At 40.4% G+C, this 26,794-nt stretch overlaps 1 protein-coding gene across 1 annotated transcript; it reads left to right on the top strand.

Annotated features, from left to right (window-relative positions):
- The first annotated feature begins 642 nt into the window (after nt 1-642).
- Nucleotides 643-24,901, top strand: KLHL7 (kelch like family member 7). Its single transcript, XM_038127368.1, has 11 exons — nt 643-856; nt 4,849-4,951; nt 5,936-6,029; nt 7,238-7,362; nt 9,133-9,308; nt 11,974-12,148; nt 13,364-13,506; nt 18,177-18,417; nt 21,449-21,650; nt 21,906-22,003; nt 23,632-24,901. The coding sequence occupies exons 1-11, from the start codon at nt 737-739 to the stop codon at nt 23,913-23,915; spliced, it is 1,761 nt and encodes a 586-aa protein (XP_037983296.1). The 5' UTR covers nt 643-736; the 3' UTR covers nt 23,916-24,901.
- Nucleotides 24,902-26,794: the final 1,893 nt, after the last annotated feature.

The following is a 26,794-nucleotide window of genomic DNA, read 5'->3' on the forward strand; positions in this document are numbered from 1 at the left end:
CATTTTGGCATTATTTCTGGGAGAGGGGTGGCTGCAGCTGTCATGACAAAGAGGTTTTCTTCTGGATCACGTTTGTTTCCTTAGCCAGCCCACGCGAGACCGGGACACACGCCGTCAAGACGGGACGAGATCCCTCCAGCGGGAGCTGCAGGAACCATTGCTCGGGGCGCGGGGCAGAGGAAGCCCCTCCAACCCTCGGGCAGGGCAGCCCGGTGCTCCAGGGCAGGAGGGCACGGCAAGGCGTCCAGCGGCACGACCAGACCCCGGCGCTCCCGGAGCGGGATCGCGGCTCCCGGGAAAGAGCCCCGGCCCCGCCCCCTGGGCCGCGCGGCCCCGCCCCCAGCCCCGCCCCGCAGACAACGCCCTCATTCATGGGCGTGTCCTCTCGCAAAAGCTCCGCCCCCAAAGGCCGCGCCCCTCAGGCCGCCGCGCACGCGCCCTCCACGTGTCGCTGCCGAGCCCCTCCCCGCTCTTTGTTTACCCCGCGTGGGGCCGCGCGCCGGCCGATGGCGTCAGCGCGCCCGGCCCCGCCCCCAGGCCGCGTCCGCCGCGGCGACAGCGCCGCTCCGGGAGCCGCCCGCGCCCCTCCGGTGCCCGCGCCCCGCCCGCGCCGAGCGCCGGCACACGCTGTTCGCCGGCACACGCTGTTCGCCGGCACACGCTGTTCGCCGCCCGGCAGCCGGCGGGCGCATGTTCCCGGGCGGGGTCGGCGCGCCGGCGGTGAGCGCGGGCGAGCATGGCCGCGCCCGGGTCGGAGAAGAGCAGCAAGAAGAAGACGGAGAAGAAGCTCGCCGCCCGCGAGGAGGCGAAGCTGCTCGCCTCCTTCATGGGCGTCATGAACGCCATGCGCAAGCAGGTACGGGAGGCGCTCGCCGGGGCCGGCGGCCCGCGGTGTCCGTGCTGCCCTGAGGGCAGGTCCCGCTGCCGCGCCGAGGGTCCCGGGGGTTTCCCGTCTCTTGGGCCCGACTGCGGGGAAGCCCAGCGGAGCCGGCACCGCGGTGCCTCCGGCCTCCGGAGCCGCACAGCCAGAGTGGCGAGGTCCGGTTTCGTTTGCGCCGGCTCCGTGTGGGTGCTGGAGGCAGAAGACGCCGTGGATCTGTATTTCCTTATCTGATAACGCCTTGCGTGGGGTCGGGCTGGAGTGAGGCTGTGATTGATGGATGGCCCAGTGTCTCCAGTCAGAGCGTTCACGGAGCTTTTTCGAACCCAACCCTGAGGGCAGTGGAAAGGCGCTGATGCTGGATTTTTGACCAGAAGCTCTTCTCTGGACAAATTGGCTGTGTTCCCTGTGAACAGTGAAACTGCAGCGGGAGGAGAGGGAAGAGTAGAACCATGGTTTGGTTTCACAGGTGGCATTTTTGTCTTGAATACCTCTGGCCATCGCACTAGGAAGCCAGTGGCGGTGTAGGAGTTTGGTGGCTTCATCCGGCCTCAAATTGAGAAACTCTTGCCTGATCAGCGTCCATGGTCAATATTTTAATAAGTATTAAAGGTGACTCCTCTGTTTACCAGTAGAGCAAGAGTGGTAACCAAAATCGCAGTCATACAAGTGCATTTCAGTCGAGCTGTCCAAACTGAAATAAATACTCATTTAAAATAATTTTTTTATAAAAAGCATTGAACTAATGGTACAAGAGCAGAAGGATGGTACATGTAACTCCTTGCATATGAAGAAATCTTTATTCTCATAGAAGGATCTAGATTGGTTGTGGAACTTTGCTTAAAAACAGTGATGTGCAGCCAGTGACTCTGAAGCCAGACCACATAGGGGCTTCACAATTGGCACTGTCATGAGTTGTATCTTCTAGGGTTTAGCTGCTTGTCCTCCAGTGTTAGTCTTGCCAGAGGCTCAGTCCAGCTCCTAATGCTGTCTGCACCCGCAGTCTGGGTCCTGACCTCACAAGTGTGGTGTTGGTTCTGCTTTTCTCTAGCACTTCAGCCCTGTTCTTCTCTCAGTAATAGAAGTTATGTTGTCTGCCTAAACCATGTCATGCAACTAAGCTCTTATGTATGAAAAAGTAAATTTTTTTCAATCACTTCAGGTAGTAGAGTAAGCTCCAAAGGCCTGTGATCTATGTTTTTTATGTAGGCTTTGTTTCTGATCTAAAAGTGTAAACACATTCCAAGGTGTGGCTGAATTCGTAACTTGGTTCCTCAGTGTTTAGGTCATACCTCTGCCATTGTTTAAAAGGAAATGCCAGATGCTCTTACGATTTGTAAGTAGATAAAGGAAATATTGCAGTCCTGTGGACGTATGTGCAGTCCCCAGCACAGAATTTCACAGTGCTTTACCATGTCCCTGTTCCAGTGTGTGGTGACACATTGTTCTGTGTAAGTGCCTCATCTTGCAGTATAGTGGAGTGCTGGCTCTCGTGTGGGTGTGAGCCACTCCAAACAAGGAGGAAGAGGATCAGGGTTAAGTGCTGTGAAGTTTGTGTGTACTTCTGATTCAGATTCCAGAATCTGTTATGCCCAGGGAGTAGCAGCTCTGAGTTTTGCCTGCAGACTTCTCATCTGACCTCAGATGCTTTAGATATCCCACACAGTGCTGACTGGTCCAGAAATTTTTGCAGATTTCATGAAACTCATGCTTCTTTTAGGAGTTGTTTGGAAGAGGAGCTCAGGTATTACAGAGGAAGTAGGGAGAGGTGTGGTTATGCAGGATAAATTTGGGAAGTCAGCAGTAGCCAGTGGAAAACACACTAGTTTCAGCTCATTAGTTGTGCTAAAGTTGTAAGAGAATTTGTAGTCAGCTCTTTCTTCTTGTATTTTGGTAAGTCACGAACTATGCTGTAGTTACAAAACCTGAATATGAGTTAAAATTTCCTGTGGTGGAAATGTCTAGGTGCACATGTAGCTCTAGATACTTAGCTCATTAGTTAATCCTGTAGGAATCTGGGCCAATGGGAACTTAGAGCTCATTTTAAGGAGGCTGCTTTTTGTGTGAGCTGGGATGAAGAGGAATCCTCCATGAGTATGGGAGTTTAGAGTAAACTGTGGACATACCTGCACTCAGTACAGGTGAGATGTTGGGGCCAGGTGTGTTTAGTGCTTGGAGGACTTGTTGCTTGCCTCCAGCATTGATGACCGACATCTTTGTGGGTTTTCCAGAGCTATTGGACCCCGTGTGCAAAAGTGATTTGTTGCAACATTGGAGCTCAGTGGAGGTCAGCCAAGAATGCAGTCATTGGGAATGAAGCTGGGATAGAGCTGCAAGGTGTTGCTGAACCTGTTATTTAGAAGGTGAAGTGCCCTGCAGAAGCTGACACGGGGGTGTGTCCTTTGGTTAGCACCAGTCACCTGTTGCGTCATGGAGGTGACCCCGTGACAGCGGTGGGTCCTTCTGGAAAGAAGTGCAGAAATACTCAGGAGGGCATTAGTTGAAATAGAACCATCACACCAGAAACAGCCCAGGAAAAGAAGTTAAAATGATGGTCTGTTTGGGTTGGCAAATGCACTCAGAGTGGCCTCAGAGCATCTGAGGTGTTTCAAATGCTGAGCTGAGGCATTTAAAGTGTCTTAAAAATGCAGTGTGGGGCTCAAGCAACAGCTGCAAGTCTTGGCAAAGCTTGGCCATGGGACTTTATGCTGTCTTGTACTGCTAGTGTCCAATGCTTGTTTTAAGCAGGAGTGTTAGAAATTTCAGCTTTTAAAGGATTTCCTCTGAAACTTTTCCAGAATGGTCTCTTTTTGTTGTGGTTTCAATCATAAATGGTTTAAAACTACAAAGGATATGTCACCCCCATCTAACTTCCATTTGCATAATATTTTTGAAAGTATGATTTATATTTTGTCCAGTATGTGCTTTTGAGTGTCCTGTAAAAAAATAAAAGCAGAAAAAAAAGAAATTGTAAATGTGGGTTATCAGCCCTAGATAATATTGTCTCCATGTGGAAAACACTTGCAGTTCTAAGCAAGTATAAATTTCCCACAGTAGAAATGTTCCTTTTTGGGGCTGGCCTTGGGATGCCTGTATGTAGATGTTTTTGAGGGCAGTTCCATGAACTTAAGGTAATAATCCAAAATTATATCCTATTTTTTGAGGAAGCAGTGCTGCTCAGTTTTTCTTTCTTAGTAGATAGTTATAATTAACTGTAGTATGATATGCGTTTATTTCACTCAATATGCTCTTAGAAGAGATAGCATTTCAGAACCTATTAAAATTATATGTTTCTACCCCAATCACTCCTGACAGCTTTTATAAGTTCTGTTGCTTTCCCTTCTCCTTCTAGAGCATAATGGTTCACATGTAGGGGAGAAACTAGCTGCCTACATATAAACAACAAACAAATGAGAAATAAATTAGGTTTTGTTTGGAAGCTAGTTGCTCATCAGGTGTGACCAGTCAAACCCTTCCATTGAAGTGGTATTTTTTGATACATTTTCTTTAAAATGCTCCATTGAATGCTTTAAACTCATTCATCACTTTGACTCCAGTTGGGAAATAGGACGGCAGTCTTCAGATATGAGGTTCCTGTGAATTTTTTTGAAAATCAGCAGCAGAGTAAAAGAGAGCCACTGGTAGATGAAAACAGTGCAATATAAATGCAGCCCCTACTAGATGCTGCAGAGCTGCATTATTGTAGGCTGATGTAAAGGCAACAGGAAATACTTTAACCAGAGTTCATGTTATTTGTGACCATCCTGTACAAATTCATGGGTAAACTGATGTTTGCTAGTTCTCCAGGCTACTGAACTTTGACTTCCAGAAAATCTTCCTATCACATAATGCTCTTGAGTTGTGTGTGTTACAAAAAGTAACAAATTTCCATAAGCTGGTTTTAGAGAAATATTGTTGAAATATTTTCCAAAATGCTGATTTTTGTCTTTCTTTCCCCTCTGATTCAGAAAACTCTTTGTGATGTCATTCTTATGGTTCAAGAAAGAAAGATCCCAGCTCACCGTGTTGTGCTTGCTTCAGCCAGTCATTTTTTTAACTTGATGTTTACTAGTAAGTCTTTTGAATATTGATTAATTTTAAACTTTCATGATGATATCCTGTTATATTTGTGTCTGTCAACCTGTTTATCTTATGAAAGGGATTAATTTGAGGGGTAAGCGTAAGTGAAGATATCTCATTTTGTCTTCTTCCATTCATCTCTGTTCACCCTCCCCTCATTTTTCCTTCAACTCCCTTTTGATCAAGTCAAGTGTTACTTCATATATAAGCTCTCTTAATTAATAACTAGGCCCTATACAGTGTATTAGAATTTGTCTCCCTTCCTTAACCTGAAAATTGGGAATTTTTTTTGTCCCATTGCAGAATTTGTCTGCCATCAGGCATTTCTGCATGTAAATTGGTCTATCAGTGGTTAGAGACATGGTTTAGTGGCTGGAGTGGATGATCTTAGAGATCTTTTCCAACCTTAATGTGGTTATCTTAATTCTGTGATTCTGTAATTCTTTCATTTTGCTCTCTTTAAAAATTCAGTTATGTTATCTTATCTTTTGTATGCCTTACCCATGAATTGTAAAATTACTGTTAAATCGAAGTTGAGTGGAAGTAAAATAACAATTCATTGCAGTGGTCAGCGAATGGAATTGCCCATCTGTGGGCGAACCTAGTGCTGTGTCTGGATGTGGGGAGCTCGGAGCTGTCTCCATTGTTATCAGCTTGAATGTGGAAATGGCTTTTGACAGTGGTAATGCTAACATGGCAGTCTGGCTGCAGTCAACAACATCTAAGACTTTTTCTACTTAACACAGTTTATCATAATTTAGATAATACAAGGATGTACTCACACCAGTTATCTTGTTTGTTCCACTGCCTCCTTTCCTGACTTGCATTAGCAATCCTGGGAAAACAGCAATCAACTCTGAGCAGTTTTTAGGAGGTTACCACTTTGTATAATTGCTTTATTTTCTGCTGTTTGCAAAACATACAATAACTAGAGTGCCTTCTTGATTAAAAGTTTTTCTTTTAATCTGTTTGCAGCAAATATGATTGAATCAAAGTCCTTCGAAGTGGAGCTAAAAGATGCAGAGCCTGACATTATTGAACAGCTCGTGGAGTTTGCTTATACTGCAAGGTAGTTTCGTTTTTTAAAGTTCACACTTTTCTAGGAAGCCTGCCAATTTTAAATGATAAGAACTTAAAATAATGTTTTTGTGATTCATCAGTTTTGTAACCATTGAAATTCTTTCCTTTGTTTAAAGCCTGATGTGACTAGACCTTATATCCTTCCTCCCTCTTCCTTTTTCTTTACCCTGTAGGAACCCCTACAGACTAAAGGAGATGGTATTTGTCTCCAGAAAGCAATTCAAAGCACTTCAAGCTTTTGACTTCAGTGTTGGAGTCAAATGATGTTTCCCATGGTTCTGTAATTCAGGTCGTTATTGATTTCAGCAGGGTCTCTCTTTATGGTCATAGTGGCTATGGCACAGAACCATTTCCAGGAAGTTGTATCCTTAATCTCAAAACAGGCAATGTGGATAACTCCTCTGTGAAAGTGTTTCCCCCCTATCTCAGCTTGTCCATGTATTTGGGGGATTTTGTAGGTCTTTTTCTCTTCCAACCCCTCCCCCCACCCAAGCAGAGCTCTTGCAGATGGCTGGGATTGTAAACAGTTCTTAATCAGCTTTAATCCGACCTATGGATGGCAGGCCTTTCATCTAATGGGGTTAACTCTCATTAGGGAGGCTTTCTCCTTTCTTTTGAGAGCAATCTTCTTGTATAGTCCATCAGTGGTAGGAGACAGTCTGTGTCAACAGCCCACCCCAGCCACATGGTTGCCTGCCCTGATAGCCAAGCCCTAGACCGTGGCTTCCATAAGTTCTCATGAAGTACTTCCAAACTGGTTTTTCTGCTTATGCACTTTGGACAAACAGACAGTCCTGACACAGTTTAAACAGATTTTGCTTATACCTGTTTGGAAGTTGAAAACGGTCATTAAAAAGGTTCTGGATTTGGGGTTTTTTTAACCTTTTGTGAAAGTGGTTAATCATACAGCTCATAGCAATAGTGTAGGACTGCAGAGGACGTGTGTTAAAGGCTTACTCTTCAGATCCCAGGACTGGTTATTCTTTGCCCTGCCTGGATGAAGTAGAGCAAACAAAAGCAGTTTGGAAAGATCATGAAGAATGTGTCCTTAGACTGTATATGAAAGATTCTTGGGTAAATAGGAGGGAAGTAATTTTGCCATTTGTGTGAATTTGTGTAAATTTCTTTATTTTATTGCCACAACTTAGGTCATTTCAGTGATGCTAATTTGCTAATTTTACACCTTCTGTTTTGCAGAATCTCAGTTAACAGCAATAATGTCCAGTCTTTACTAGATGCAGCAAACCAGTATCAGATTGAACCTGTGAAAAAAATGTGTGTGGACTTTTTAAAAGAACAAGTTGATGCTTCCAATTGTCTTGGTAAGAGAGAAATACTTAAATTTGCTGTTTATTTTTTAACTTTGCTGTATTGTCTGTGTGTGGATAGCTATAATATTTGGCTAAATCCAGGCATGTAAAAATAATTTTTCTGTGAATCTGAACTGTTGCCCCTTGCTACAGGGTCTGCTGACTGTGCAAGGTCTCATCCAGCTTGGGAGGATGCTGGGGTTTCTTGTTTGTTAGAGAACTGCATGTGTTTGGTGAGGTGGAGCTTTCAGTTGTTACTGTACTTGCAAACAGAATTTTACATATTTGTAACTTTTACAAAACTAGCATATCTTGTACAAACGGAGTAAGTTTAGGCTACTTTTGGTTTTATTCACTTTTTATTTTGTCTGAAAAAAATGAATGTTATCTGGGCAGGTTTAATATCATGTTCTTGTAGCTCTAATGTGGACTTGGTGTTACAGAAAGGGTAAACAACACGTAGAACTAAATACTTTTTAATGCTTAAGATTTGTTGCACTTTATATAATCAGAAATTTAGGAGAAACTTTTTTTAGTGATTTTTATTGTCATTGTTAGGTACTCTCCTAGTAACATCTCAGTCATATTACAGATGTTTATAGCAGCAATAGAAATGTTTTGCAGAGTATATCTGAATTACAGTGACTCAGCTGACACTTCAGTGCAGCACAGCTGTGGCTCTGAAACAACTGCTGGAAGAAAGGCATTACCAAAGGAAAATACCACTTAGGCTTGCTTTGAGGCATATTTCTGCCCTGTGGCTTCTGTTAGGTGGGAAATTAATTATGGTCTCTAACACTTGCCTACTTTGTTGCTAATTTATTGCAAAAAGATTAAAACAATTTTTCCTTATGGCATTGTTTTTAAATTGAAACATGTTTTGTGCAGACTCAAAAGCAAGTACACAGTTCATTGTTTAAAAAAAAGTATTTGAAAGAAACCATGGCTTGATTTAAATCTTGAAATTTTGTCATATAGGTGGATTTTATCCTTCTAGTTTGCATTTTAGTACTCTGAGCAGCTCAGACTAATTGCAACCCATATGTTAGTGAGTTGCTCCTACCCCACTTGCCATTTCCTCCGTGAGAAGGAAGACCTGTGGCACGATGAGAAGTTGCTGCTGAAAAGCTCTGTGCTTACATGGTTTTTAATGGCAAAGTTGGCAGTGGTGCTTTTCAGCTGCTATTGCTGTTTATACCTTTATGCCAACCTTCTGTCCTTCCAGCAACATCAACTTGACTTTGTGTTGGTCTGCAGCTGATTATGCTACATGCATAGAAAAATCCCAGTTCACCATGGCTCTTGAAGGAAACTGGGCTTGGTTGGTGACTGATGGTGCATGAGCAAGTCAGGAGAGGTTGTAAAACATGGATCCAGTTTCTCAAGCTGTTCTGGTTAGACGTGGTTAGTGTGGCTTGGCTCACACTTGGTTAAGGTACTGTTGTCTGCTTTGTAATTGTGAAAGAAAGAGTGAGGAAATAGTGCTGGAGAGACTGTTAATACAGCAGGTGTTACAGGTCTGACTCTCCAATTAGTTCAGTAGGAATAGGGATCAGCAGCTTGCCCCTGTCTCAGTTCACCTTGCCATTGAAACACATGCTATCATAACTCATTGCAGATGAGCATGTGTTTTAATGGGGGGCGGGGGGAAGGTATGGTAATAAATATTGAACTGGAATTTTAAGTATCACTGAAATTATAGTAATTGTATTCTATTTTCATATATTAAAGGTAATTGCAGTTCAGGTTTAAAAAGGTTTCTTTCTTAATTTTCCTTCATAGGCATAAGTGTGCTAGCAGAATGCCTAGACTGCCCAGAACTGAAAGCCACTGCAGATGACTTCATCCATCAGCATTTCACTGAGGTTTACAAGACAGATGAGTTTCTTCAGCTCGATGTTAAGCGTGTGACACATCTCCTGAATCAAGATACATTGACAGTGAGGGCAGAAGACCAGGTGAGATCCCTGTTTCATAGCAGCTAAAAGCATTGAACTTAACTTTTTTTAATCAAGAACTGGCTTCAGGTATTCAGTATCTCACTTACTGATGTTCCTAGAGGATATGATGCACATAGTGCTTGCTAAATAGTGGAGTAAAAGGTGCATCCTAATTTGGTCAAAACCAAATAATAGTAAATATTCACATTTTAAGTGTAGTTTATAGATGTATTGTTCCAGCAAAGTTGGAATAAAGAAGTCACAGAGGGAATAAACAGTTTCCTTTGTCAAGATAGCTGTAGGGCTTCTGATTCAATAGTACATGAGCTAAATTGTTTGATTTGTAGTGGTTGCTTCTAGACTGGGATTTATGTGCTTTTGGTGAAAGTGGACCACTTCAAAGTGATGAGCAAACTGCACCTTAATGGATGCACATCTCTACCTGAGTATGGCCTGGACTGCTCCAGAGAGGAGTTTTGTGATGGAAACACACAAACTATATATATATATATACACAAGCCTGGGGAAATGAGGGACTTGGAAGTAAGATGAGTAAACACTGAAAGTTACACGCATTGGCAGTGATGGATTGCTGGAAGACCCTTATTTAGGGTCCAGACATAAAGTTCAGGTGGCTGAAAGGAGCCTGGCGTTCACTCAATTAAAATTTGTAACTTGTAGTAGAAATCACATCTGCAGCTGTCCCATTTGGAATGCTTGATTCAGCTTAGAGCACAGCCCTGAATGATTATTTTCCAGCTTGTTCTTCCTACTGTAGGAAAATAGAAAACATATAGCTGTGTCTACACTGCAGCCCAGACAGGTTGGTTGTAGGCTGTTGTAGCAGTTTAGTGGGTACTTGTAGCTGCTGGACACTTGTAGCTTCTTAGTCAAAGCTGTTGAAAACAAACTGAAATCTTACCTTTGTAGCTCTGCTGTTCAGGCGCTTGAATTAGGTAATTTAAGTTTGTGTGGGTATGGCGTCATGAGTTGACTCATACCTTTGAAGTGCAGCAGAAGGATGTTATAGCTGAGATGGTGTGTATATCCTCTTGGAAATGGATATTCTGCTGACTTCTGCTGAAGTTTCCCTTGACACTGACCTCCAACAGGCAGAAGAATTGATTTGAAGCATTAAGGTTTAGTTATTTATCTTACTGTATATTGATGTAACTTATGAAAATAAGAATTAATAAGGGTGGGGGATAATATCAGGTGATTGAATATGGTAGTTGGTTTGTTACAGGTATAAATATTAGTGTCACAGTTAAACATTTTTGCTGAGTGCTGGGAAAAGTTCAGATCATGGGGTAACATTCTCAGAGCTGGAAGAGTTGTTTGGCTTGCAGCCAAAATGGCACTTACTATTTACATTCTTGAAGTTCTATTGGTAAGGTAGGAGGATGTGCTTTAACCTGGCAGCAGTGGCAGAAATGTATTCAGCATGGCATCATTAAAATTCCTTTAGTAAACTGGTAGCATGCCTTAGGAAACTACAAAAGTTTGACAGTGGCACTACAGGAATCATATTTCTCAGAAGTACTGCTAGAAAGTTGACATTAAACTCTTACTTTTCTTTTGGTGTGGAGCATAGTTACATTTAGCAAAAAAGGGAAGGTAGCATTAAGTACTGTCTGTCCTACACAATGTTCCTGTTCAAGTCATTCTGTTGAATTTCCTTAGCTGATGGAATTGCGCCTTTAATTGTTTCCTTTGCTCTCCCACATTCCCTGGTAATTTTGCAGAGTTACAGCTGGGGTGGTCTAGTAGTCTTGAATAATTCTTCCATTAAGTGTCTTTCCATGTCATATCTCAGTCACTCAGCACTACTCGCTGTGACCATTTTCAGCTAGAGGTGTAGGCACTGCCTGTGCTATTGCTTACGGTGAGGTTGTCCTGCCACTTCAGAATCAGCACTGCTGAGTAAGCTTGCTGTGTCTGAGAGCCGCATGGAAGCATCAGAATATACATATAATCCTGGATTTTTTTTCATTTCTTCCTGACCCAGCACCCAATTATAAATAGAGCCAATTTCTTGATTGTCTTCCCTGTTCTGCCTTCCCTGACCCCTAAGAATACCCATTATCTTTTCCTCTGAGAAGGAGAAGAAGAGGAGATGCTCTGGTAAATTTACAGTAGCTTGCAGATAAAAATTTGATTTAAGTGGTCCCCTAAGACACAACAATAGCAATATATTCGGATACCCAACATGATGATTTATTCAGAGAACCAGTTCATCTCCTCAGGAGACTGTATCAAGTAGAAGTTATTTCATTTCTGTGAAAGCATTACTGATGTTATGGCACAGAACTTGAAGAGTGTTAGATTTAACCTGGTACAGGAGTTACCCACATAAATGTGAATTGCAGATTCATGTTTTCCATTTGGAGGGAAAAAAGTTAAACAGCAGAAGTAGTAGGTTTTTGAAGTTTGTAGATGAGATTTTATCAGTGGTTGTGCTTTTGTTTTACTTGTCTGAGCATTGTCTTTTTTGGGCTTGGTTGACTTTTGTTGTAGGGGTTTTTTTTGGGTTTTTTTCAAAGGATGGCGGTGGGATCCCCACATAATGAAACATTAGTATATAACCTCCAGCAGGCATTAGAATCAATTATAGCATTAAGATTCTGTTACTTGTCATGCTGTGTGGTGATGTACCTTATCCCTTTCTCTCCTCTTGTTCAAGGTTTATGATGCAGCAGTCAGATGGCTGAAATATGATGAGCCCAATCGCCAGCCGTTCATGGTTGATATTCTTGCTAAAGTCCGATTTCCTCTAATATCAAAGAACTTCTTAAGTAAAACTGTTCAGGCTGAACCACTTATTCAGGATAACCCAGAATGCCTTAAAATGGTGATCAGTAAGTTGACCTCTAGCTGAAATCTTTATGATGTTCTAAATAATTTTAAAAATGCTTTGAAAATTTTGGAAAATTGTTTGCTTTAAAATGTTCTAACATTTTCACATTAAATCCATCTGTGTTCCCTCTAGGATGCTGTGTTTAGTTGAAGTTGGATTAGCAGATTATTATGTAAATAAAACTCGTCTTATGTAACAGTGTGACTTTATTTGTTTTCTCCTAGCAAATGGCATGAAACTCCATGAGAAGTAATGGAATGGAGATTTTGTCAGTGACTCCTTAGGGTAACTGAAAGTTAGTCTGCCTTTGTGACAGGCTTGTGACTTCAATATTGTTCATGTTTGTATGTGCATTAATAAAAGAAATATGTGAACATTTTGAATATTTTAAAGCTTTCCTAAGCAAATTAGAATTTTTGGTGTATGTTTTACTGTTTTTACTATTATATACTGACCATTGATCCTACAATGATTTATCCTACATTTGCATTCTCAGCGTGCAAATGAAATAGGAAACAAGCTTCCCTTTTCTTTTTAGACACCATTTGTAAACTTTTATCATGTAAGAAAAAAAAGCAATTTCAGTAGCAGTTAACCAGTTGGCTTCAATTTAGTGTAGATCTAAAAATCAGTGTAGATCTAGAAATCAGTACACTACTGTTTTCCTTCAGACTCAATGGGCAGGATTCAAATTAACCTGTATGTTGGTAAGTATCTGCTGACATTTCACATCAGAGTCATACTTCTTGTGTGACACCAAGTTAGGTGCATTGTATAGGAAATAAGGATTTTTCTCTTCTGGTTTTAGTGGCTTGTAATGTCACTGTTATTTTTGCATTCTTAGGAATGCTTTCTTTTGGGTTTGCTTCCTTTTGACTGTTTCAATGCAACAGTCTTAATTGCTTGGTAATATTGGATAAATGAGCTGATCAATCCATTGGTACAGAACATGAGTCTGTATCTGTCCTGTTTTTACATGGAGCAGCCAGTTTGGGATAGGGTATAAATCTGGATGTATGCTCCCACCCTCACATGCTGCTGTGCATTCTTCCATTTTGAATCAAAGCTCTAGAATCAAAGCTCTATAAATGTCATATAGAAACTTGGTATTTCCTCTTTTCCTTCCCTTCCATCTCTCGCCTATCCCTGCCTCTGAAACTTCCCAATCCATGTATGAGCTACACTGGCTCTGCAACAGTTGCTGTCTTCCTTGCAGGTGGGATGCGGTACCACCTCCTTTCCCCGGAAGACCGAGAAGAGTTAGTGGAAGGCACCCGACCAAGAAGAAAAAAACATGATTATCGCATTGCTTTGTTTGGAGGCTCTCAGCCCCAGTCCTGCAGATATTTTAATCCCAAGGTAATCGTTACCTCAGAATGCATTAAGATTCACTGTTTATAATCTTACCTGTTTTCTTTGCTGGTGATATTAACTAAGACTTAATGATCTACAAAATGGTCTTAGGAAGAAAGTATTCCCTCCCTCCTGGGTATACAATTGGAAGAATATGGTTAATTAAGTATTTTTATGTCTGTGTACCTAGATGTAATACTTTGTTTTGAATAGAATGACTGTGTTTGTTTCTTAGCAATATTAGATATGGAGAGCTGATCAATTTGTCCGAGTTGAGCACTGATTGGTATGTGCATTTCTCAGCTGCAAATAAACAAAAGGTCACTAAAACATCACGCAATTGGTTAGGAATATATGGAAGTCTGTATGCATGTGCATGCATTTAGGTGTTTAGAGATTACTCAAAGCAGGTTTTTTTAGCACATGTTAATTTGCTGGCTAGTATGTTAGTGTAGAACCCAGTTTTTATAGGGTTTTTTAGTGCATTTATTATAAATATGCAGCCTCTTCTAAATCCCAATGGTTCACAGTTTTGTTTGCTCTTAAGAGTATATAAGGAGAAGAATGGGGAGCCAAGTATTACATAAGTGGAAAAGAGTGAGTTTTTAGAACAAAAAAACTTAGAGATGGTTAATTTAGAGCAAACAAGTTCTGCCTGAAATTTGTTCCCATGTTTCTTGAATAAAATCAAGCCACAGGAATGGTGTATATTTCAGCTATGCAGATTAAAGGGTCTAAAAACATCAACTGCATGCAGAAGGATTACCCATACCCTGTTTTACCAAGGCAAGCACCTACAGTAATACAGAAAAAATTCACTGCGTTAACATCAGGGCTCTCATAAGTTATGAGATCCCATGCATGTAATACTTTGTTGAAGAAATTCTGATTCTAACTCAGCATATTAAATGCTTGTTAAAATTTCAAACAGTTTTGTGTGCTGTGTGAACTTCATAGTCAATGTGAGCCCTGTCAAATCTTAATTCTGAATGAATGAGCCTTTGGGATGTGTTTTGAACTTTTCTTTCACATTCCTTTTGTAAGATAAAATTCAAGCCACCTTCTCTGAGTACCACTCAAGTCCTGGGGGGGGGAAAACCCCAAACCTACCAGCTTTGCTGACTTAGCTTGACAGACACTTAATATGTATTCCTGTTGGGAATTCAAAATTCTTAACTAATGACTGCTTTTTCCTTTATACACATACTCAAAATAAGCAGCACTTCAGCTGGGGGTGAGGAGGTGAGGGGTACAGAGCAGATAATTCTCTCCTTTCCAAGGTCTGAGTTTGGGAAGCCTTTGGTCAGGGCATTTGTAACTTTTCAAGCAGTTGCATGGTATTAGCAAAGAAACCTCTTTTGTAGACAAAGAGTAGTGTCTGTGAAAGTCTACATAAAGCATAGGATAAAAGAGATTTACCTTTCACAGACTGCTTGTCCAGGTATAACACCAAAAAGTAACTGAATTTGGAAGAAATTTTGAAGAATTGCCTCTTAATCAACACTTACTGCCTTGCATGTGGAATAAGGAGTGGGGGAAGAATGGGTAGGGAAGGAAAATTTCAAAAGTGGGTAATTGGACATCTTTATTCTAACAAGCATGTGTTCCTTCAATGTTTTCCTAGTGCTTATATGCTTTCTTGGATACTCTTAGCTAGCCTGTCTTGTCTTGTTGAACAGCTTTTACTCTTAAGCTATTTAAAGGTCCTTTTTGGGATGTTTTGCTTGAGTATTTGATTTTAATCTTTTAACTCTGACAATAGCTTATTAAATGCAACAAACCAAGGATCCAGAACCACTGCTGAATTACCATTTAACTCACTTTAATTGGTCTCATCAAAAGATGATGGGAGGGTCACAGAACAGAGAATTAAGCTTGTGTATGTACTTTTGCGAGGTTAGGACCTTGGGAAAAATTGGAATTTTGCTTGTCTGGTGAACTGATTGAATAGTGACCTAGTCCCTCATTTCTGATGTTAATCAAAATCAGAAATTTAACTTAATTGTTACATGTCACATAAACAATTCAAAACAGAGGTTTTATTTTTCCTGAAAATATTTTCTTGGTTGCAATATGACTTTCCATAGGTGTTATATGCTAAAACTAGTGCAAAAATTTTAATTTTCACTGATTCCTTTGCACACAAAATTAGTCTCTAATGCTGATAGTAATTTCCTTATTGTTGGTAGGGTTCTTTAAATAAGACTGGATTGGATACTGTGTTTTATTTGTTGAGAATGTTAGCAGTATTATTTTGAGACTATATTTGCTGTCTTTGCTGCACTGTGACTGGTATTTCTATTGATGCATGTTCTTCATCAAGAAAGCAAAATGATGCAACGGGCTAGATGCAGACGGGCATAACGCTTGTGGAGCAGTCTGGCACTAATTTGAGTAGATGTACATCATTTCAGGATACTACTAGAAATCCTAGATGTTCTTTTAACAGTTGTGGGAAGCATTTTCTTGTTGAATTTTTCACATAATTAAAAAAAAAAAAATCCCTAGGTTGGGAATAAAATATGTGTTGTTTTGTTTTATGAATTCTCAGTACAGAATTTTTATATGATTGAGGTTTTGTGTCAGCAATATGCTTATTCTTTTGAAATTACTATCTCTAGTGGCCAGAAATGGTTGGAAATTTTAAATTCTCAGCAGTGCAAAATTCAACAATGGCAAATAAAAAGTAACAGATGCCTGGCAATGCTATTTCTTGATGATCAAGGGAACCAGCATACCTTTTATGAGGAGACAGAGGTGTAGTCAGTAAGCTGTTTGTGGGGAGGTTGTCCACAGTGGACCTGTCTGCTGGTTTTTATGACAAACTCAGAAGAGGAATCAATTGAAAATGAGGAAAAGTCTTAAACAAAAAAGGTACTTTTTCACAGGTCCCATAATTGTGTGTGCCATTCTTGTCACAGGGTCTTGAGGCTCTCAGGAGTTCAGGTAGTTTTAATAAGTGATTCAATAAATTGATGAAAGAGAAAAAGATATAGCTTTTGGCTCTGGTGTCCTGCATTGCAACCTGATGAAAACAGATCAACAGGGAAAGAGTCACCATATACTTACCTTGGTCCATCTTTCCCTACTCAGTCCCTGAGAATGGAGACTTGCACTGCCCAGGGCTGTGTGGATCTTGACTGTGGTGTAAAGCAACCCTTCTGCATAATTCTTAAATGTGTTCAATTCAAAAATTGAAATAATTCTATGTGGTACAGACTAACGTCGAAGAGCATTGCAAGAGGATGACCTAAATTGCCTCCTGCTGAAAGAGGAGGATACTGCTGAGTATACTCAAGTTATGGCTTTTCATTTGATAAAGGTATGGATGAAATGGATACATGAACAGAAGCCATAAAAGTGGGTCAGGTCACAGCCCTTTATAACAGTAAAGGAAAACAACGGGATATTTTGTAAAATTGCCAGAAGTTTGAGCTAGAAAGTATGTTGATCTTGCACAATGCACTGAGACATTTTCTTAAGATTTATGCAGCTATTTATTTTGCCATGCTGTAGTATGGCTTTCCTTTCTAGGATGCCCCAGGACCTGTTTCTCACCATAAAGGGCCACATGCAGCTGACAGCTCTTCTTGATATGGGGGATGCTACAAGAAAAGATTGTAAGATGTTCTGGACTATAACATGCTCTGCCTCTCTTTCTTTGAACCCCCATGTAGGAGTCGCTGTTCTTCCTCATTGACCAAGGTGTTTTTGAAGTATGTCCTTGCTAAGAAAATGTAATGATGTAACGTCTTGTGTGAACCATTACAGTGAAGGTCATTCAGCAGGTTGAGGTAGACCTTCTTGAGGTGGCACAGTAACAGTTAAGGTCCCATACTTTCCTGTTCAGTATAGGATTCAAGCTATGCTCATGGAATATGTGAGATGCTATTACTCAAGAAGTGTTTCTTGTGCTGTATGCTATCCTGGTCTGCCATCAGTTGTTGAGTTTGGTGTTTTTAAGGCTTTGGGCATTACTGCTCATATTTGATACTTGCTGATTTTGCCAGTCTATGCAAAATCAGTTTCTAGGCATCATGACTGCCAGTATTTGTGATGGAGCATTACCCTATTTCTCATGCTATCAACTGTGGATAGCTATAGAACGTTTGTGTTTTGTAAATTCTGTAAATAAGCTTCTAGTTGTCATGGTAATAAAGTATGTATCAGAGCTTTTTTACTGAGTTGCTTGTCAATTTGGATATTATCTTCTCCTTTTTCCATTGTCTTTGTTTGGTACATTCTGTATTTTATTATTTTTAGAAAGAATCTGTTACTATATGTAAGATGTCTTTTTCCATTGCTATAAAAGAAAATGCAATCCTACTTTATTGGTTACATGCATTGTTTCTAACATGATAGTAGCTGGAAGTCAATTGTGTTGGAAAGAACACCAAAACTGTTTTTCAGGGAAGCTGTACTGGGTGCACACAGGGAATGTGGAAATAGAATTTCTTAATGTCATGGTTCATTGCAGCTAACTATGTCTGTGTCTAAGAGAATTTTTCAAGAGTACGCCTGAGGAGTATTCTTCAATAAACAGTGTTCATGTTTGTTTTGAAAAGGAACTTAAAACTGACCATATCTAAATCTCTATGAAAAGCTCTGTTTGAAAACACTCACTGTACAGGTAAGTGTTATAATCTATTAGACATTACTTGTTCTTTGTAATGCAGGATTACAGCTGGACAGACATCCGATGTCCCTTTGAAAAGCGCAGGGATGCAGCTTGTGTCTTCTGGGACAACGTAGTTTATATTTTGGGTGGTTCCCAGCTCTTCCCTATAAAGCGAATGGACTGCTACAATGTGGTGAAGGATAGCTGGTATTCCAAGCTAGGACCTCCAACACCTCGAGATAGCCTTGCAGCCTGTGCTGCTGAGGGCAAAATTTATACATCTGGTGGTTCAGAAGTGGGTAAGACACTAAAAATCTTTCAAACAAACAAAAAAGCACAAAGAAAGATAGCTGGAAATTTTTCTGGTTTTTTGCATGATTTTGTTGACAAGAAACTGCACATTGCCATGTTAGCTTAATGAGTTTATTTCCCCATATTTAGGATTTTATCCCCCTTTGCCCAGTCCAACAACCTATTTCTGTTGTGTTTTGAAAATGGTTTCACTGAAATGAATAGTGTTTACATTAGTAAAAAGTACACTGCAGCTCCTAAAGAGTGAAATAAGGACAAAACTGGATGGAGGATGGAGCTGTGAGCAACCTGATCTAGTGGAAGGTGTCCCTGTCCATGGCAGAGGGATTGGAAGTAGAGGATTTTTAAGGTCCCTTCCAACCCAAACCATTCTATGATGTTGTGATTCAATGAAATATGTTTTGGAAGTCCCACTCTTATCTTTCTTCTATAAATCTACAGAATTCAGTGTAGTTTAAAATTTTCTGGAATGACCAGAATAGCTGCATTTTGACAATGGCCTTCCTTTTATACAGCATATGTTGGGCCTAATGAGGTCTTTTAAAGGGAGCGAGGAAAGTGGAAAAGAAATCTCTTATAATTACTGCTTTTGGTGGTGAAATTGTACTTGGTTCTGTAAAGGAATTTGTCCAATTTTTTTGTCAAATGACAGAAGTTATCTTCTGTTATTTTGTTATTCTGTTGGCTTGCTTCCACAAATGGAGAAATGATACTTCCTTTAGATGTTACTATTCAGCATAGTAAAGAAAAAAAAAAAGAGACCATTGGGAATTTTTCTCTCTCCAAAAAGCCTGTAAGGTGACTTATGCTGTGGTGTTACAGGAACATTTTATTTTGTCTAAACATGACACATCATCAACAACCCAAAGGTTGAAATGCAGGCATGGTAAAGCCATAAAAATAGTTGTAGTAATAAAGCTGTGTTCTGGGGAATAAAAACAAATGAGAAAAAATCCTAGAAGGAAGATTCTTTTGAGGTCTGCCTTGCTGCAGAGGGAGGTGAACCTGGGAAAAAATTGTCATGATCAGTGCTTAACACTGATAAGTCACTTAATGGAGGTTTTAACATTTAGGCCATATTTTCTGACCTCTGAAATATGTTAAGAGCTCTAATGTAGCAGAAGAATAAGCAGTTCCCATCTGCCACCTCGTGTGGTGAATGTGAAATAGCACCTTTCCCATTACTTGAAATAGGCTTAACTAAGGCCATATTGGGCAGCTTGGAACACTACATCATCTCATGAATCTTCAGTTTCCCATGTTTCAATTCATGGGGAGTAACAGTAAAAATTTTTGTTAAAATTTTTTTGTACAGTATATTTTCTAATGCAGGGTAAATAGTTAATACACCTATAGTTGAAGTTTTAATGTAGCAGTTTTCTTACAAATACACCCTCACATTACTGCACAGTTTCACTATGCTTTCCATAAATATTAATCAAGGCAGAGTAGTAAAAGCTAAACATAAATAATGGAGTTTAATTGGCCTGTACTTTTTCTTCAGAATTCAGTGAATACTGAAATTGGAAAGGTCTGTCTCTCCTGGATCTTAGTATTTTCTAATTTGAAGCAGACAATTATGTTGAAAGCATTAATCTGATAAAATGCTGCTGTGTGTTTAGCTGTAAAGAAATCTAAAAATTTCATGTTTTTTCCATCAACTGAAGAGGTTGGATTACTGTGCCAGTCCATTACAGACAACATGGCTCTTTTCCCCTTCTTGAATTGATGGGAGTCCTGTTCTATTTGCAACAACTAGCAGAGTTTGGAAGCTGAACATACCAGATTCTTGCACTCTTGTTTCAGTGCAGGAGAAATACTTAACATTATACTGAAAATGAAAGCTTCTACCTGTTAAAAAAAAAAAAAAAAGGCACAAAAAAACCCAAACAAAAAACCCCAAAACAAACAGGTCTGATCGATTTTCCATGGATGGGAATTTCTACAACTTCAAAGCAATAAGAATGTCTATTTACATCAAAGAAAAAAATGTCCCACTCTATTCAGTTTTTGGTGATACTGAGAGTGACAGGGTGGAAGTGAACAAATGCACACTTTATAGGAGTGTGTTTATAGGAGTCATTTTGGGTCTGGAAGCATAGCATCCTGTTGAAGGTTCAAATCCTCAGCTGGGAGTAAGTGCTGCTAGTGTGACATGCTTAATTTTTAGGAGTAGAAAGTCAAGGTAAAACAGACACAAGAAAAGGCACTTTTAAGTGTTCTAGGTGAATAAATCTTTGGAAACAAAGGGAAGAAGCATGTGGTTCTGTTCTGAGAAAGTTGTATTCAGCCTTCCCTGCCTTGGCTATGATTCAGTCACTTACCTGAGCACGAGTTTTGAGCCCCCATCTATCTTCATTAGAAAAATTGCATTTGATTTCAGTAATAGTTTCCTTGGCTTTTGAGGGAAGAGTACACAGACCCTCCACTTCCAGGCAATAAGTATCTACCAGTCCTCAGGAAGAAAGTAAATGGGGCAGAGGTAGCTGTTTTGTGGTTGCTAATAATTCCAGGAGTATGTTATGACATAAGGTATCAAATTCCAAAGGCAGCAAGTGTTCTGGGTATTGAACAAGTCACATTGCTTAGAGGAAAAAGACTCATGAACCTATAGTGAATTTACAAAGCTGGTTTCATCTTCACATCTGAAAGTTCAGTATATTTCCAAGTAGAAGGAATAGTGTGAGCTGATGACAATGGGATGAGAGATTTATATATGTCTCTATTTAGCATTTATTCCCCTCCAAGAAAAAAAAAACTTAGCTTTTTTCATGTTGTTTTTAAACACAAATAGCAATTTTATGATTTGGAACAAAAGAATCAAAATAATTACAAGTATGTGCTTTCTGAATAATCCCAAGTTTAAAGATGGTTAGTTCTACTTTTGGAGGCAGGAAAGCAGCTTTCCCTTTTCCACTAACAAACAAAACATCAATTTGTTAATTGCTGTTAGACTCTTCCCTTGAAAGACAACCATAAAGATTAATGCCACTTTGGTGGGTTTCTATTTTTTTTAAGGCAATTCTGCACTGTATTTATTTGAATGCTATGACACGAGAACAGAGAGCTGGCACACAAAGCCTAGCATGCTGACTCAGCGCTGCAGCCATGGAATGGTAGAGGCCAATGGGCTCATTTATGTATGCGGAGGGAGCCTGGGAAACAATGTTTCCGGAAGAGTCCTGAATTCCTGTGAAGTTTATGACCCAGCCACAGAAACGTAAGTGTTGTTTTAAGTCAGGTTAGCTTTAGTCACTTGTGTAAATGACTGAAGTATAGATGACTACAGGAAAAACTCTGGTAAGGAATTTTCCCTGAATCAGCATTAAGAAATCCGTTCTTAGTCGTTCTACTTGAAAGAAGTTTTTTCTTAAGTAGCCTTCTTCTATATTTTATTTTCCTAATGATAGGTTATACTTACTTTCTATGAACCAGATGATGATTTGTCCTTTTTTGTTTGATTTATTTTCCCCAGGTGGACTGAACTGTGTCCAATGATTGAAGCCAGAAAGAATCACGGGCTGGTGTTTGTAAAGGACAAAATATTTGCTGTGGGTGGACAAAATAGTTTAGGTACTTTAATTCTATTCATTCTCTATCTGGTCACACAAGGTTTCATGGGGTTGTTTTTCTGTTTTGGAAGGAATTCATTCCACTCTGTTCAGCTGCAAAGCTTTGAGCAGCACCATCAAACATGTCTTCTTGTTGTCACATCAGTGTTGTCTTCTTCCTTTCACCTCCCCACTTCACTGTTATCTTATTTTTCAAATTCTTGTACCCGTGATAGTCAAGTTCAGATATGCACCCCTTCTGTAGCCCAGTTCTGAAGCAGTTCATATGGCTAAACCAGGCATCTGAGAAAAGATTTTTTTGTTTGTTTGTTTTTTATTTTTAGGGTTTTTTTTTTTAGTTATTCATGTGTTTTCAGAGATTTTAGCATTTTTTTGAGAGACAGGTAAAGGTGTAGCCACTATTTTAGGAACTTTACTCTTAAGACTTAAATCTAGTCTGATATTGTAAAATGGTGAAAATGTGAGACCTCTTTTGACTGCTCTAGCTTTGAAATACGATTTGCTGTCATGGCCAGGTCAAATATGATTTGCTGGTCTCCATGTCTTTAAACGAGAAGAATAATACTTTACAAGAAGAATTGAATTTTAATTGCACAGGGTTTCTGAAATGCTTTTCAAAATGGAAAATTCTCATTTATGAGGTTTTTTTATCACTACTTACGTTAAGTGGAATTCTTGATTTTAGATGAATGCTGTTTTAGAATACAGCTTGATTTTTAATTGGCTACTGAAACTATTAGGCTAATAAACAGGCTACTGAAACTATTAATTGGCTACTGAAACTATTTAATTGGCTACTGAATCATTGTGATTGATTCCTAATGCAAAAATAATAGATACATTAATTGCACAAACATTTTATCAATCCATAATCTACCATCTTGCAAAATACCTGTGTACTCACTGAATGCTCCTCTTAGAAGTGTTAAAAATTGTTCTCTACTGTAGTGAAATAAGGAAGAGTTATGTCTGGATTTAAAAACTCATATATGTTGATATGATAGGGAGATTTCTTAATCTCTGACATCTAATAATTCAGTACTGGAAGTAAAAACTGAGTTAAATAGGGACAGCAGCATGTTAGTAGCTATTGTCAAGTGTAATTACTAGCATATTTCCTGAATATGCTAGTATCTCCTGAATAAGCACATCTTAGTCACAAAATCTACTCTTCTCTAATAACTTTTGGTTCCTTTGGCCCTTTTCAAAGGAAGTATCATCATGACAAGAGACCTCTTCTATCAGTAAATTGCCAGTTTTGGTAAAAGTACCCATGAGCCCTCTAGAATGAAATGCCACTGCTCTAGGCAAGTTTCAGGTAATTCCTGAGTTTTAGTCACTAGCCCCAAATTCATCAGAAATTCAGAACTGAAGGTTCTTCTGTCCTGTGGGAATCTCTAGAAAGCATCTAGTGTGAATTTGTGAGAATACTTCTGACTTTCTATCTCATTTTCACTTTTCCCTCGTTTTGTATTTCTACAAGCTGCTAGTTTAGAATCTGGGGTGTATTGTCAGATTTGCTTTTTTAAGTGTATGGTTTTTGAAACCTTGAAAACTTCAGTTTGCATGGTCTAGTGCATTCTATGCAGTGCAACATAATAAGCAGTTATCTATCTCATTGCTTTGTAGGTGGCCTTGATAATGTAGAATATTACGATATCAAGATGAATGAATGGAAGATGGTGTCTCCAATGCCATGGAAAGGTGTAACAGTGAAGTGTGCTGCCGTGGGATCTATAGTCTATGTCCTGGCTGGTTTTCAGGGTGTTGGTCGCTTAGGGCACATTCTTGAATATAACACTGAAACAGACAAGTGGATAGCCAACTCCAAAGTCCGTGCTTTCCCAGTGACGAGTTGTTTAATCTGTGTTGTAGACACTTGTGGGGCAAATGAAGAAACTCTCGAGATCTGAAGACTGTAGGATATGCTGAGGCATTCTTCAAGGACTTGGGAGAAGATGGTTATTGGTGCTTTGCTTCCATGTTTTACTGAATCGTGTTAAATTTAGTAACAGGGAAAAAAATGAGATGCAGTCTTTTAATTTGTATATACAGCATATTGTATAATGTGGATTTTGTCATGCCCATTTTCTTGTCTGTTTTAAAGAGATGGGGATGTGTTTTGAGAATCCACTTACCAAGGTGATATCACATGGCATCTTCCTTTAAAAGAACTGTAGGTGTGGCCTTGTCAAACAGAGACCCAATCCAAATATTTAGAATGCCTCTAAAGCATTTGATAAAGAAAAAAATTCTGGTTAAATGACATTTTACCAAGATCAGTTGCAGAGACACTTCCTTTAATGAAGGTGAGTAAATACAGCTTGACTCATGAGAAAGAGGAACAACAACAATTTTTTCTCCTTCATACCTACCTGCAGAAATCTTACTGGGATGAAATGAAGATATTTTCTCAGGAAAGACCAAGGACTGCTGTCTAATAAAGATTCCCAGTGTTTCAACAGCTCTCTAGATCATGATAGCTGCCCTCTTCCAGTGAGTTTCTTCCATCATTTGCATGACTGCTTATTAGTTTTTTAAGGTTAGAGAGGCCGTACATAAAAATTAGAGAAACACTTTGATGGTCTCTTTGGCATTTTGTGGAGCCTTCACAGAAAGACTTTTTGATTTTATTTTTTTTAATTACACTGAGGTAGGGAATGGTGGGGCAAGTAAACGACAATTGTGCACTATAATTAGCAAGTTGGCAACTTGGAAAGAATTTTCAACCTATCTTCCCAGGCATCAGACTGTACATACTGTAGATGCCAAACCATTAGCAAACATGGGAACAGGAATGAGAAACGCAAAGTCAATACAACAGATATATTGATTTTCTTCTTGAAAATGACTGTTTTTAAAATGGCATGAACCAAGTCATTAAAGATACTTTACAGAAGTCTTCAGAAGTTGCGCATGGTTATTCATCTCTGGTTTAGAAGCACAGAGTTCTGTAAATGCTTCCAGCCCACATGATGGTAAATTTCTTCACGCAGCCTCAAAGTCCAGCTCTCAAGCTCCGGGTGTCATCAACATTGTGTGCTTCTTCCCAGTTCTGGAAAAATATACAAATGACATCTGTCCTGCTCCCGTGCTAGTTTATTTGTAGCTGCATCATAGTTTTGTCACCTTTCTTCTAACTTGCTGATTTTTTCAGGTCTGTTTCTATGAGACTAGTGAGTTAACTTCAAAATTTGGTGCTTGCCTGCCTCTGCCTTGCTCTTGCTGTGGATGTTTATTCTGTTTTAGTTCTGAAGTTCCTCCAGCTTCTCCTAAGTAAATCCAGGTTTTTCAAAGTCAGTGCTTCTTTGTAGACTTACTCCTCGTTTCCTTCCTCATCCTGACAACTCTGCCTGTACAGACAGGACTAGATGCACTCACGGCCTCCATTGTGGTTCCTGCAACTCCCTTCTTTATTCAGCAGTAAGTGAAGGTCGTGCGACTTTTTTTGTTTTCCCTTGCCTTTTCACTTCTCCTGGCCACCAAACGTGTTCCGGGTGTCTCCACTCCTTGATTCCGAGCTACTGGAATTCTGGAGGGAACCGTGTCCTTTTTAGACTGGACAGGCTCTTTTATCTGTTTGGCATCCGCTTTTAAACTCGCGGCCCCCGTTGTCCCCAGGGGTGAATAGTCGCCGGCACGCCTGGGCGGCGGCAGCGCGAGTCGGACGCGCTCGTCCTTCGGCCCTGCGGGGCCCGGGGCGGGGCCTCTCCGCACCCCCGGCCCTCCGTGCCGCGGCGGGGCGGGCGGGAGGCACGCGGGGGCTGCGGGCGGCTCCCGCGCCTGCCCCGCTGCCCGCCCCGGGCGCTCCGTGCGGCCGCTGCCGGCGGGAGCTCCGCAGCAGAGCGGGCCGGGCGGGTCTCGGCTGGGGCTGTCGGCGGCAGCCTCTGGTTCGCGCTCGCAGGATTGTGCTCTGGCGAAAGGACTGCGGGATGGGCCACGGGGCCGTGGGAAACCTGCTCGGGCATCTCTGCTGCCAGGAGCTGCGTGCAGCAGCTGCGTGTTGTTTCCATTCTCACCGGCTTCGGTGTTGGGCAGCTTTGGAAGGCGAGGGACTTAACGGAGAGCCGAAGGCTGCCGTTGCCTGTCTTTATTCCCGCTCAAAGAGCCGGCGTTTGCCAATTCATCTGGGGCGTTTACATCTCTGGAGTTCTTTAATGAATCTTTCGTGTCTCCGACTGTAACTGTTTCAGGACAAGACAATGTACTAAGGCTCCTGTTTTTGTAACTATGGAGGGTGGTTAGAAGTATTAATCTGTTTTCTTGAAAGTTTTTGATTTCTCCTGTCCTTGCAGGCTTTTCAGATGTCTTCTTTCAGAGGAACTGTATCTGAAGTACTATGGCAGCAAACGGTATAATTGGGAAATGTGTAAGCAGTTTAAAAATGATGACTCATGGGGACAGTCTTTAGGATAAGACTTGTTACCAGTCTTCAGGTGGCAACTCTTGACTTATTTATCTCCCAACTCTAGGAGATGAACAGAATGCCAAAATATCCTTCAATTCCTGTACATCAAAGAGAATGCCAAAATAGCAGCTGGTCCATATGGTCTACCCTACCATGATCTTTTTGCCTGAGATCTCTGGCTCAGGATGTCTGATCTGATATTGCTCTTTATGTAAAGACATAAAAATTTGATATAAGGGCAACAGTAGGAGTATTTAAAGGAATCTTATATTAATTACAAAAAATTCATCTTGAAGTGGAAGGAAAGCAAAATTCCTCTGTTGGATTAGTGAAGTTTCTTTTCGAATTCTAAATAAATATCTTTGTTTGGTTCAATTGACAGAC

The sequence above is a fragment of the Motacilla alba genome, chromosome 2, assembly GCF_015832195.1.
Source record: "Motacilla alba alba isolate MOTALB_02 chromosome 2, Motacilla_alba_V1.0_pri, whole genome shotgun sequence".
Classification (NCBI taxonomy): Eukaryota; Metazoa; Chordata; class Aves; order Passeriformes; family Motacillidae; genus Motacilla; species Motacilla alba.